At 39.4% G+C, this 13,386-nt stretch overlaps 2 protein-coding genes across 3 annotated transcripts in view; one reads left to right on the plus strand and one right to left on the minus strand.

Moving 5' to 3' along the window:
* The window catches only part of STK26 (serine/threonine kinase 26), a 54,451-nt gene extending 44,863 nt beyond the window's left edge, over positions 1-9,588 (plus strand). Inside the window, exons 5-12 of the mRNA XM_019426983.2 lie at positions 585-693; positions 778-935; positions 2,558-2,743; positions 3,897-4,045; positions 5,288-5,381; positions 5,828-5,890; positions 5,970-6,106; positions 7,813-9,588. Coding sequence (XP_019282528.1) covers positions 585-693; positions 778-935; positions 2,558-2,743; positions 3,897-4,045; positions 5,288-5,381; positions 5,828-5,890; positions 5,970-6,106; positions 7,813-7,837 — 921 coding nt within the window. The 3' untranslated portion in view covers positions 7,838-9,588. The remainder of the gene's footprint in view (positions 1-584; positions 694-777; positions 936-2,557; positions 2,744-3,896; positions 4,046-5,287; positions 5,382-5,827; positions 5,891-5,969; positions 6,107-7,812) is intronic.
* A 1,545-nt stretch (positions 9,589-11,133) lies between these two features.
* FRMD7 (FERM domain containing 7) overlaps positions 11,134-13,386 on the minus strand; it is a 51,590-nt gene continuing 49,337 nt past the window's right edge. For both annotated transcript variants that reach the window (XM_019426980.2, XM_053891315.1), the window contains exon 12: positions 11,134-12,937. In XM_019426980.2, the coding sequence (XP_019282525.1) occupies positions 11,873-12,937 (1,065 nt within the window). In that variant the 3' untranslated portion in view covers positions 11,134-11,872. The remainder of the gene's footprint in view (positions 12,938-13,386) is intronic.

A 13,386-nucleotide genomic window follows, 5' to 3' on the forward strand; every position in this document is an offset into this window, starting at 1 on the left:
AAATCTCAGCCTCGGAAAGGCTGCCTGCTTTCCAGTGTTATTGAGATACATAAATGCTAAGAACTGTGCTGTGGCTGACCTGTACCATTGAGCTGAGTTGCTGCGGAAATCTTACAGACTTTTTGATCTCAAAATCAGTTTAGTGTAAATAGTTAATCATTTAAATAGCAAATGTCAAAATTTAAGTAGCTGATTTCTTTTTTCCTAGCCAAAGAAAGAAAGAAAAGAAAAGAAAGCTAGTTCTGTCATTATTTAAGAGTATTTCTTAAATCTTTGATGTAAATATTTAAGAACCTCACGATTAGGAGCTAGTACATACAGAGGTAACACTGCTTGTATTATCTTTTGAGATTAAATCTAATCCATTTAAAAACCATTTCAGCCTTAACCATTTCAGACTTAACTTGTTTACTATCTTCCCTTACCTTTTTAATCTTTTTCTCCTTTGTTTAAATATTAGCTTAATAAGCAGAATTGCTTCATATATCTAAGTGATTCCCTTATTTCAAAGATCGTATCAAGTTAGTACTTCATTGTTTGGAACTTATATATGTTTGTAAAAGTGTGTGTGTTTTCCCCCTAAGCTTCGAGCTGGTCCATTTGATGAGTTCCAGATTGCTACCATGCTAAAGGAAATTTTGAAAGGTCTGGACTATCTGCATTCAGAAAAGAAAATTCACCGAGACATAAAAGGTATACAAAAATCTTACATGAACCTGAGAAAAGTAGCTGCATTCTGAGGAAACTGAGCGTTTTTTGTTTCTTTTTTCCTCCTAGCTGCCAACGTCTTGCTGTCAGAACAAGGAGATGTTAAACTTGCTGACTTTGGAGTTGCTGGCCAGCTGACAGATACACAAATTAAAAGAAATACCTTTGTGGGAACACCATTTTGGATGGCTCCTGAAGTTATTCAACAGTCGGCTTATGACTCAAAAGTAAAGTGTTACCTGTACAAACTTTAGTTTTTAATAATAGGTTTTATAGAGCGTGCTATTCTATATAATAAACCGTCCCAGTTTTCCTTCTTTTACAAGTATTTCTAAAGCTAGAGTTATGTCAAGTGTTACTGCTAAACCATTAGTTCCCTGGATGCTGATCATATTTGGACCTTATTCCCTTCAATGGCCTTCCATTCCACTTAGAATAAAATCCAAAGTCCTTACTATCACATACATGGCTCTTGATGATCTGGCCCTTGTCTGCCTCCTCAACCTCATCTCCTATTACTCTCCCTCTATATTCTATCTGCTTTGGCCACAGTGAGTGCTATGTCCCACAAACATAGCAAGTACGCTCTGGCCTCAGGACCTTTGCACTCACCATTCCTTCTATCTGGAATAACTTTCCCCCCAATCAGGTCTCTGCTTAAACATTACCTCACAGAATAGTCTTCCCTAGCCATCCCATGTAAATTTGCAACCCCTTGCAATCATCCATTATTCCGTGATCCTGATTTCTTATTTTCTTCATTGAACCTAGCACCATCTGACATTGTATAATTTACATATTTGTCTCTTCCGTTAGAACACAAGCCCCTTCAGAGCAGAGATTTTTGTCTGTTTTATTCACCACTGGAATCCTCAGTATCTAGAATATGGTGCCAGGCAAAAGGTTAGGGAATTTGATAATTCTTTTTTTTTTTATGAAATTTATTGTCAAATTAGTTTCCATACAACACCCGGTGCTCATCCGATAATTCTTTTTTTTTTTTTTTTTTAACGTTTATTTATTTTTGAGACAGGGAGAGACAGCATGAATGGGGGAGGGTCAGAGAGAGAGGGAGACACAGAATCTGAAACAGGCTCCAGGCTCGGAGCTGTCAGCACAGAGCCCGACGCGGGGCTCGAACTCACGGACCGCGAGATCACGACCTGAGCCGGAGTCAGATGCTTAACTGACTGAGCCACCCAGGCACCCCGATAATTCTTTTTTTAAGTAGGCTTCACACCCAGTGCTGAGCCCAGTGTGGGACTTGACCTCACCACCCTTAAGATCAAGACCTGAGCTGAGATCAAGAGTTAGACACGGAACTGACTGAGCCATCCAGTCACCCCAGGAATTTGTTAATTTTTTTAAATAAATGAATTATATTAATAAAAATTTATTGCCATTACATTTCTTGAGACACTTCATTTTTTTTTTTTGAGTTTGTTTATGTATGTATGTGTGTCCTCTCTGCCCTCAACTTGGGGCTTGAATCTACTACCCCAAGGTCAAGAATTGCATGCTCTTCCAAGCGAGCCAGCCAGGCACTCCTTTTAAGACACCTTTTTTAAAGTTTATTTATTTATTTTGAGAGAGAGAGAGAGTGAGCAGGCGAGGGGCAGAAAGAGAAGCAGGCTCCACACTGTCAGCAAGAAGCCTGACACCGGGCTCGACCTCATGAATCATGAGATTGAGATCGTGACCTGAGCCAAAACCAAGAGTCACACGCTCAACCCACTGAGCCACCCAGGTGCCCCAGGACACTTTAATATCATATGACCCATAGGATATTTTGTGGCAGTCTGTTGGAATGGAATTTCGAGGTAATATTTTTTTCTTTCTCTTACCTCAGGCTGACATTTGGTCATTGGGAATTACTGCTATTGAGCTAGCCAAAGGAGAGCCACCCAACTCTGATATGCATCCAATGAGAGTTCTGTTTCTTATTCCAAAAAACAACCCTCCAACTCTTGTTGGAGACTTTACTAAGTCCTTCAAGGAGTTTATTGATGCTTGCCTGAACAAAGATCCATCATTTGTGAGTATATATTGCTCTTACTACTATTTGTTTTCTATTATTAAAGCTATTTAAAGCAAATGTAGTTTTTCTACAGTGGGGAATACAGTGCATGGGAAAATTGTCTAAGATCCTTCTAGGAACCTGGTTCTTCCCCCTATCTTGCTAATTCTGTTCAGTTCTTAACAAGGTCCTTACTTCCTTTTCTCCTTGCCCTGTATCTTTTTCTCTTGCTCATGGCCCCTAGCTTCCTCCTTATTCTATTGATCATTTCCTGTTTCAGCAGGAAGGAAATTTGAGAAATAAGGTTTCTGTTATAGGGTGTCACTATTAAAGCACACGTGTAACTATTCACAGTGATATTTACTCAACAGTGTTTTCATTTTTCATGAAAAGTTATGTGTGCCTGTCACTCGTTTCAAAATTTAACGTTGAGAAATTCCAACATGAAGTTGCATGTTTTTACTGATGTCTAGTGAACTCCACTCGTTTACCTGGCAGATTTGATCACAGTTGCTTTACTACTTTAAAAATAAAGCTGCCCGGTGACTTCTAGAAGCTAGAAGTGTACAAGAACTAAGTTGTGATGTAACTGTTTTAAAATTGAGAATGAACATTCTGATATTGACAAAATACTAGGAGCGAAATATCCCCCACAGGATGTGGCATTTGTATTTAGGTGCAGTATGAATTCACGTGTGACGGGGAGAGGATTAATCTGGGGATCACATGATAGGTGCAGATGATAATAAAAGTTTTAGCCTTGCTAGTTTTCATCCAGTTTTTTCAACGTACAGTAAATATAATAAAAGTATTTTGAAAGCACTGTTGTGAAATGGTTGTAAATTTTTACTCCATTTTCAAAACCTTGCCACGTGTCTCTCTGCTTTGGAGAAGGCCCCACTTGCCAGTTTGCTGGTGGACAGGCCACCTTTTTGTCCATTGGGCTTGAACAAATTGGTACCAGAGTAGTAAATTTAATTTGGTTGCCTTGAGCCACTTCAAAGAGTAGAATTAGCCATTGCCCTACAGCATTTGAGCTGTCCTTGTGTCTGTAGACATACTTTTCAGACATACCTTTTCAGCTTAATAATGGAAGTTATTTTTTTTTTACCACACCTTGCAATCATAAAGGGCCTCGAAATATTCATGTGACCTTCATATCTTTCCCTAGCGTCCTACAGCTAAAGAACTTCTGAAACACAAATTCATTGTAAAAAATTCAAAGAAGACTTCTTATCTGACCGAACTGATAGATCGATTTAAGAGATGGAAGGCAGAAGGGCACAGTGATGATGAATCTGATTCTGAGGGCTCTGATTCGTATGTACAAATCATTTCATTGTTATGTAGGTAGCCCGTTCGAATACTGCATATCTTGTAACCAGTATCCACTATGCTTTCTCTAGCATAAAATGGAAGCTGTATTTTCAAGTTTTATAGTAGAAACTGTGAAAAGCTTTTAAAATCACAGTCTGTGCAGTACAATGAATTTGGAAACATGTTTTTTCTTAGAAGTGAATTGCTCTAGTTTTAAATGGTCTCGGTCTAACCCCTAGTGGATACTTGAGTATATTACAAAATTTTGGAACAAGATTCTATTAAAAGTGTTACATCAGTTTGCCCAAAGTGATAAAGGCTATGTCTTCTCATACTTTGGGGGAAACCTGCAAAATCCCTCTGGAGCACTGACTGCCAGGCCTTTCCCACCTCTTGGCCATGTCCTGAACTGTGATCAGACTGATATATTTAAGTATTCATTTATGTGTGATTTGGACCCTCCTAAAAAAGCTACACCAGTTTTTAACTGCAGCATTTACATTGACATCTTATCTTCTAAGTCCATAACTTAATTTAGACTAGGAAAGTCTGTGGGTTATACCAGAATTTACTCTTCCACTTGATGAATTGGCACAAAGACAACACCAAATTTCTTTAGACAATACTCTCAGAGTCCTGCCTTTATGAGAAATTGCCCTACTTTTGAAAACAATAAAAAATACCAGGATGATTTTTGTGCCTTGTTGTAATGGTTTGTTGGCCTTAGCGGCCCATGAAAGTAGCACGCGGAATGTTAAAAAAGAATCCAAAGGGGCGCCTGGGTGGCTCAGTCGGTTAAGCGTCCATCTCTTGGTTTTGGCTCAGGTCATGATCTCACGGTTTGTGAGTTCAAGTCCCACATCGGGCTCTGCACGGACAGCGTGGAGCCTGCTTGGGATTCTCTCTTAAAATAAACAAACAAACAAACATGAAAAAAATTTTTTGAAAGAATCAAAAGCCACACTACAGGCGATCCTGATCCAGTCAGTGGGGAGGGGTGTGGGCAGGCCTTTCTATACAATAAGAGGTCTCCACATGTGATCCTGATGCACACTTCAGAGTTGAGAACTACTGCTCTTCTTCAAGTAAATTGTATCTACCTGAAACTGAGATCACATCCTTTTTTATACTATGACTTGTGTCTATATCGGGACAACTCTTCAGAGTGTGGCTGCATTGATTTGATATTTTCACCAAGCTGAATTATTTAGGAACTTATATTAGTATTTTGGGCAATCTCTTTAGGGAATCCACCAGCAGAGAAAATAATACTCATCCTGAATGGAGCTTTACCACCGTGCGAAAGAAGCCTGATCCAAAGAAACTACAGAATGGGGCAGTATGTGCATGGAGATAATCACTTACTTCCTCTTGATAGACTCTGTTGAACTACATAGTGAGATTACGATGGCCAAAAATTACTAGAATTTAATACCCCTAAATTCCTGTCTACCTCCCAGTGTCCATAGTATGCTTCATTTGCCATTAGTTTTGAGCTAATTAAGTAAAGGTCATGGAAGTCATTTAAGTGGCCATTGGTATGTTTTTAAATGCATTTTACTTAGAGGTGCATAAACCCAGTGGAATTATGGATATCTATTGTAATCCCAGAAGTTAGAAGCCTTCTGGATGATGGATGGGAATTAGGAAGGAAGCATGGAGACATGCCTTATATTGGGTCTTTTGGGAGGGAGAATTCAAATTAGTGCTCCCTTGTTATGGAATAAGAAAAACATGAATGATTATTTTAATTTCATGTGTATAATCTAAATTATTTGTTCAAAGGAGCAAGATCTTGTGCAGACCCTGAGCTGTTTGTCTATGATAATCACACCTGCATTTGCTGAAGTAAGTATGGATTCATCAGGTTTGGATATCTACGCCAAGAAGTATAGTAATTTTAAATGTTATTGCTATTGATTCTCAGCTTAAACAGCAGGATGAGAACAACGCTAGCAGGAATCAGGCAATTGAAGAACTCGAGAAAAGTATTGCCGTGGCTGAAGCTGCCTGTCCTGGCATCACAGATAAAATGGTGAAGAAATTAATTGAGAAATTCCAAAAGTAAGCTTGAAATGTCATTTAAAATGTTTATTTTAACGTTTTCTGTTGGGTGTTAGTTCGTGATGCAATAGAATTACCTTGATTCAGTCATTGCAATCATTCCTCATTATTAAGTCACTTCTTAAATAGTGGTATGCTTAAAACTGTTTTGTTTGTTGCCCATTTTAAACATTAGCTTTTGGAATTATTATCTTTGGGCATTACAAGGTCGTTTTCCACTGAATGAAATGGCCTGTTTTGTTGTTTTTCTCCTCTGCCTGCTAGCAGGAATATAAACAAAAGGTCGATATGGAGCATATTTTTATTTGGGCCCTTGTAATTACCACTTAGGAATGCTTTCATTCTTGCCGCTACCCTCATCACACTACTATTCGCATAGTTTCCAGTGCTAAAGTTTAACCCCTGTAAGAAAAGTTAAAGGAAGGATTTTAGGTAGAGGAGGTCACTGAAGAGTATAAAACGTCCTTATGATTGACTTCAGTTTCCACACTGTCTCTTGAGCTCTTGGTTTAACTTCGTTCCCATTCAATACAGTTCGCACATTTCATTTGCAAATTCTCTTTTTATTTTTTTTATTTTTTTAAATTTTTTAATGTTTATTTTTCAGAGAGAGAGAGAGACAGCACAAGTGGGGAAGGAGCAGAGAGAGGGAGACACAGCATCCGAAGCAGGCTCCAGGCTCTGAGCTGTCAGCACAGAGCCTGACGTGGGACTTAAACTCACAAACCACGAGATCATGACCTGAGCTGAAGTCGGTGCTTAACCGACGGAGCCACCCAGGCACCCCAACAGATTCTCTTTTTAAACAAGACTTTATATGCATGCACAAACACACAGCTTCTTAGCTCAAACAAGTTATAAAGCAATACTAACTCTAGCCTCAATCCCATTATATCACTTCTCAGTGCATTTTTCTTTTCTTTTTTTAATTTTTTTTTAGTTACAGTTTTTGAGAGAATGAGCGGGGAGGGGGCAGAAAGAGAGGGCGGGGTACAGAGGATCTGAAGTGGGCTCTGTGCTGACAGCAGAGAGCCCAATGAGGGGCTTGAACTCACGAACCGTGAGATCATGACCTGAGCTGAAGTCGGATGTGTAACCAACTGAACCACCCAGGTGCCCCTCAGTACATCTTTCTACTTGTTTTTGTATTTGTGATGCCACTGGGATCAAGCTGGAACAAACTATACGGCCTATAAACCATATACTCTGATGGATCTTCTCTCGGATGAAGCCTACTTGTACAGATAAACTGAAGCTCCTCTTAAAAATCCCATAGATTTGGGGCACCTGGGTGGCTCAGGTGGCTGAGCGTCTGACTCTTGGTTTCAGTTCAAGTTGTGATCTCACAGTTTGTGAGTTCGAGCCCTGCATCAGGCTCTGCGCTGACAGTGTGAAGCCTGCTTGAGATTCTCTCTCTCTCTCTCTCTCTTTCTATCTCTCTCAAATAAATAAATATTTTTAAAAATCCAATAGATTTTCACGGACAACTTCCCACTCTTTTCCAATTTGCAGACAAATCAGTTGGAGGTTGTAAAATCAGATACAGAAGGGATTTTTGAACTGCTTTATATTTTAACCTCTACATGAGGAGATTCAGTAAGAGAATTTGGTTTGCTGAATCAGTTCCTCCATTGCAGAGTTCACACAGCTGAGAAATATAAACATACATAGTTACATATCCGTTTACGTTTTTCTTCATTTTATAGGTGTTCAGCAGATGAATCCCCCTAAGGAACTTCTTATTATTGGCTTCAGTTTCATACGGACTCAGAGAAACCCACCAAAGCTACTTAAAGCTTAACAATGCTTAACTCATGAGCTCCATGTGCCTTTTGGATCTTTGCAACATTGAAGATTTGGAAGAAGCTCTTCAACTATTTTGTGATGGTGTTTATCATTTTATATCTTAAAGAGATTATTTTGTAAGGAATAACTTTTAATACTATAGTTTCACCTGCATTCTACTAAATGTCGTGATACAGTTTTGCTTTTAGGTATCATTATTAAGTTACTGGGATGAATACCTTTCATGTTTTGATCTTTAGTTAACTGTGCACCCAAGAAACATACAGGTCTTTCAAAGTCATCCTAAATATTCAACTTTTGTAAATCATCAAGACTCAAAACACTTTATCTTTTAAACCAAGCATTTTCTAAAAATGACTATTGGTGGGGAGATGGAAACAGGTCATATCTTCTTAGGACAGAAGTTTTTAATAAGCTCTTGGCAATGAAACCTGGAAAAGTATTGACTCTTATACAAAATTGGTATGATATCCCAGGCAGCTCAATGACGATCACATTTGAGAGCCCTGTGTTTGAAGCATTTATAGGCAACATGTAGCAACAGTATTTACCTTTTCTTTTAGAAGAGGCTATTAACCCTCATTTAACATGGTTGAAAATTTAAAGCAATACTAATTAGCCAAGGATGGGTTTTTGGCAATACTGGAGGAATTAGGCTTCGTTTTTAAAATCTTCAATTCATATTGCATATTTTATGCTTGGATTTGGGGAGCTTAAAAAAAAAGCTGATAATCATGTGATTAAATACCTGATCAACAGGTAGGAATATAATTTACACCAGCATATTTTTGTCATGGTAGTAAAATGTCCTATAAACTATTTATACTTTTTTTGTTCTTTATAATTATCTAGTACATAAGCATCGTTTGTTCATTTTTGAAAGGGTATTTAAATAAGCATTTTTTAGTTCATATGAAAATAACCATAGTACAGAATGATCTGTGTCCGTACAATGTTAAGTTAGACTGTACAGTTAATTAGCTGTTATATTTATGGTACTGTTACATGGGGTAATACCTTTTTTCTTTTAAGCCCAATATATATATTATGCCTGCCTAAGTTTTGAACTGGGGCTATATTTTCAGTAGTTGTAGAATTATTGGTATTAATTAGTTTTGATAGTTAACGTCTGGTTTAGATCTGCACAATTTGGTTTTTGCACAGAAATCATTTCTAAAAATCTGAATAATTGCCAAATATTAGAAGAAAGACGTTCTTCAAGAATACAGGTTTTAGTCAAAGTGGCCATTACCTCCTCTTTTTCTGTAATAATACAGACACTTGAATAAGTTGTGGTCATGTCATATGCCAAGAAAAATCTTTTCATTGGTGCCTATACTGTAACAATTACTTTTAACACATTGTATTTTGAAGTAATGGTTCAGTTGAAATGTTCACCTGCTATGGAACTGAAAGTCAATTACAGTTTATAACCTATAGAAGTCTAGGTATAATTTTGCAACTCATGTCATGGGTTAAATGAATATTTTTGTAAAAGCAAAGGTAATAAATTTATAAATTGATTATTTGAAACTTGACAACACAGCCACATCATGAGTAGGAATTATATTGCTTATTCATTATAGTTACTAGTCCTATAAACTGTTTCTAGGTGAAGCATACTCCAGTGTTGTGGGGGGGGGGGGGGTTAAAAATAAATATTTAAATTTCATGGTCCTCAGTGTATGTTTTCTCCAGGGGGGTTATGGTGTCATATTTTAATTATTTCAAATTTTTTCTCCTTTGCCCTTTAATTTGCTGTTGGAAATTTAACACCAACGTCTCCATTGGAAACTAGAAGGTATTCTTCATATTCAAACATTGATTATAGCTACAGTGAAGATATGCCCCCCTGTCATGACGAAATTATCGAGAGTCCTCTTTCAGTCAGAAATGTCCTAGGTTGGACAATAAGTTGTCTGGTCACCCTAACAATAGTTTTATTAGGAAATCATATACAGACTTGAACCATATAGCTCTTTGGGGAAAACAAATTTCACAAAGACTTCCAGAGCTGAGATGAGAAATAGCATATAAGCCTAAAGGAATTTGAGTTTTTCCTAGAGAAAAAGTCGAAGATGAGCTTAATATAGCTTTGAGGATCTATAGGATTAACACATACGTAACTGGACTTCAATATATTCTTACTATTAAATAGCTTTTCTTGGGGAGCCTGGGAGTCAGTTAAGCGTCCGAATCTTGATTTTGGCTCAGGTCATGATCTCATGGTTCATGAGATAAAGCACCACATCAGGGTCCACGCTGACAGCACGAAGACTGCTTAGGATTCTCTCTCTCCCTCTCTGTCTCTACCCCTCCCATGCTCGTGCTCTCTCTCAAATATAGATAGATGATAGATAGATTTGTGAGTTACTGGGTAGGATTCAAGGAGCAGGGAAAAAAGTGCTAGAATGAGGGAAAGGACTAGAGAAAGGTATGTTAAAAGGATATTTTCTGATATAAGAATGAGGAAAGTAAGAAAACGATTCCATGCATCTTTTCTCCATTAAGTCATGTATAAAAATAGCTTGCTTATGTAATTGCATCATTTGTTTGAAGTTAGTACCCAACATTGTCCTGTAAATATGTTGTACTTAACATTAAAATCAATAAATGAAGTTCTCAGATGGAATGCTGTACCTTCCAGGAGGAATAGTAGGGAAATTCTGAATGGGTCAGGAATAGAATCTTGGTTCATGAACTCAGTCTGGTTTTAGCACGATCCTTTTTCTTTTCAGCAATCGCAGTTCAACCACTTCATCCCTGAATATACATTTTCACCTCCCTCCTTCCTTTTTCTTATTTTCTAACTGTCCCCTTCCTTTAGTAATACACCAGAACCAATCATTTCTGAAATTGATTAAAACAAAATGAAGACCCAGGGGTGCCTGGGTGGCTCAGCTGGTTACGCATCCAACTCTTGATTTCAGTTCAAGTCATGATCTCACAGTTTGTGAGATGGAGCCCCACATTCAGGCTCTGGACCGACAGCACAGAGCCTGCTTGGGATTCCCTCTCTCCCCTCTCTGTTCCTCCCCTGCTTGCTCTCTCTCACTCTCTCTAGACACATAAACTTTTAAAAAGAATAATAACAAGCAAAATGAAGATCATACTTGCAACTTATTTTTTTAAATAAATGGATGTTCATCACTCTTTATTAAAATTCTGTTCACCTCATTTCTTTGCCTACATACATGCAAAAAAAAAAAAAGAACTAAGTCTTGCAGGAGAAAGTAGATAAACCAACATGTTGACTTTTATCTTTCACTACATGTAATAGTTAAGAATAGAGAAATAAGTCAAACATCGTATCTTCATCAGGCATATATCTGGCTTTAGAAATTAATTCATGAATTTCCGAGGTTGAGAATTTTTCCCAGTCCCAGATGCATCACAAACTTGTATTCTGCCGAGAGGATGTATGCCACCATCTTGTTCCTGAGACATCAGAGGGCCATGCTCCCCCTAATATATGTTATAAAAATCAAAATCTTTAACACGTCACAGAAACATTTTCACTGGAACTTTTAGTTGCAGTATGGTTTAAGAACAAAATGACCAACATAGTCACAATCTACTAAATCACTAAAGGACACAATTCTATATGCCAACCCATACTCTCCCCATTCTTCAATGTGGAAGAGCGCGAACTTCACTGATAACGTCTCTGGAGAAATGTATCAGGGAGATGATAAATGGCCACCTCACCCTACAACAGTGCTGGTGACGAGAAGGTATGTTCCAGAGTCACTTCAAAGGAAACTTGAAGAGAGGAGATTGAGGAACGAGGCAGCAGCTGGATCTTTCATAAGCTAGGTGCCCAAACTCAGGAGATTCCCTTAATGCCAATGAGTAGTAACTAAGAAAACGGTTTGTGCAGAAGGTTCCTTTTTTTTTTTTTTTTTTAATCTACGTTGGCAACATGGAACTGGCCCAGGAATGTTCCTGGCGTTCACACTTCTAAGCTAAAAAGTAATTACACGGTTTTAGCAAAGTCCTGTCTTCAGCAGTCGGTGTACTGAAAGAAACGTCTTCGTCCTCTTCATCTAGCTGTAGACTACCAGAAGATAAGCGGACTCTGGCCATGGGTGACCTTATCCCTTTGCCATACAAAGAGTAGTAGTCCGATTTAAGAATTTCTGATTCTGAATCACTGGATTCACTAGCTACGTATCTTTCTGATGCTCCCTGATCCATTAAAACTGTTGGAAGCTCCTGCTCTGCAAACATATATGGGAAAAAGTCAGCTTTACGACTCAGAGTAGGACAAGGCCCTAAAGGTCTAAATTCAGACCCAAAAGGAAAACGGATTGTTTTCATATCTGATTGGCTCTGGGATCGTTTGGGAGCTTGCTCTTGAATGTTACATGCAAACGCATCTTCTAAATTTGGGTCTTCCGCTTCCAGATCTATGTTGATGTTGCTCCTACCACTGGTCCTGGCCATAGCTTCTTGGAGTTCTTCAAAGTCTTGCTGAAAGCTCTTCATTCTGACATTCCTTGGGCTCCTTTTGGCTGGCTTCGTTGCAGTGGGCCCTGGAGAGCTGTCTGGCCTTTCCCTTTCCTCTGCCAAGATCGGAGACCGTCTGGGCATCTGGGGTGGTCTGTCCACATAAAAAAAGACTTGGGGAGGCATAATATTGACCTGCTGGCCAGTACAAGGTATATAGGGCACATCTGTGTAAGTCAGCCGCCTCGCTGGGCTCACTTCACTTGTGAGGCCGGCAGGTGTGCTCATGTGATTGTCAGCAAGCTTACAGCTCGGCTGGAAGGAGCTCAGAGGACTCCTTCCCTCAAAGTAGTCTCTGGGATCGGGGTCTGTGTAAAGAAAAGGGAAAGAGGAACTGCTCTGGGACTGATGTAACAATGCGGGGTCCGCCTCTGGTTTGGACCGCTCTGGCGCGGCGGCAAACGTCACCTCGGCCGCGGAGCTCCTCCTCCTACCGTCCAGCACGGGCTCCGAGGCTCGCACCCCATTCGCGGTTCGGTAGCATCCGCCGCCATACGCTAGTCTCAAATCTTCCACCTTGAGAGGGAGGACATGGTGAAAGAAGAGAAGAGTCGTTTGGTGGGGGTGGGGGCAGGGATCCAAAGTAGCCTCCAATTTCACAAAGGTATTTCTCACACGGTCGTTTCAACCCATGTTCTAGTCCCAGGTTGATAAATCTATACAGGCAGGGCCATAACTTGTGCCATGTCCCAATCCCTGCGCTAAAAAGTACACAGGACGCTCTCCTTTCTCACTGCCACCCCAAGCCCAGCCTCTGAGTTCTCCATGTGCTCCAGCCAGCGCGGGACTTTAAGCAGTGCGGTTTAGAAGCTCTACAAATGAGCCAGGGGTTCTGCTTTCTGGTTCTGGTTCTGCCTTTGACTTGCCGTGTGACCTTAGGCAAGTCCCCTAACCTCCCTGCTCCAGCCTCCTCCCTATTTTCTGTAAAATGGTGGCAAGGAGGGCTATGAATGGCATGAGAGGGT

Source organism: Panthera pardus, unplaced genomic scaffold (assembly GCF_024362965.1).
Source record: "Panthera pardus isolate Hobbes unplaced genomic scaffold, ASM2436296v1 HiC_scaffold_27, whole genome shotgun sequence".
NCBI lineage: Eukaryota > Metazoa > Chordata > Mammalia > Carnivora > Felidae > Panthera > Panthera pardus.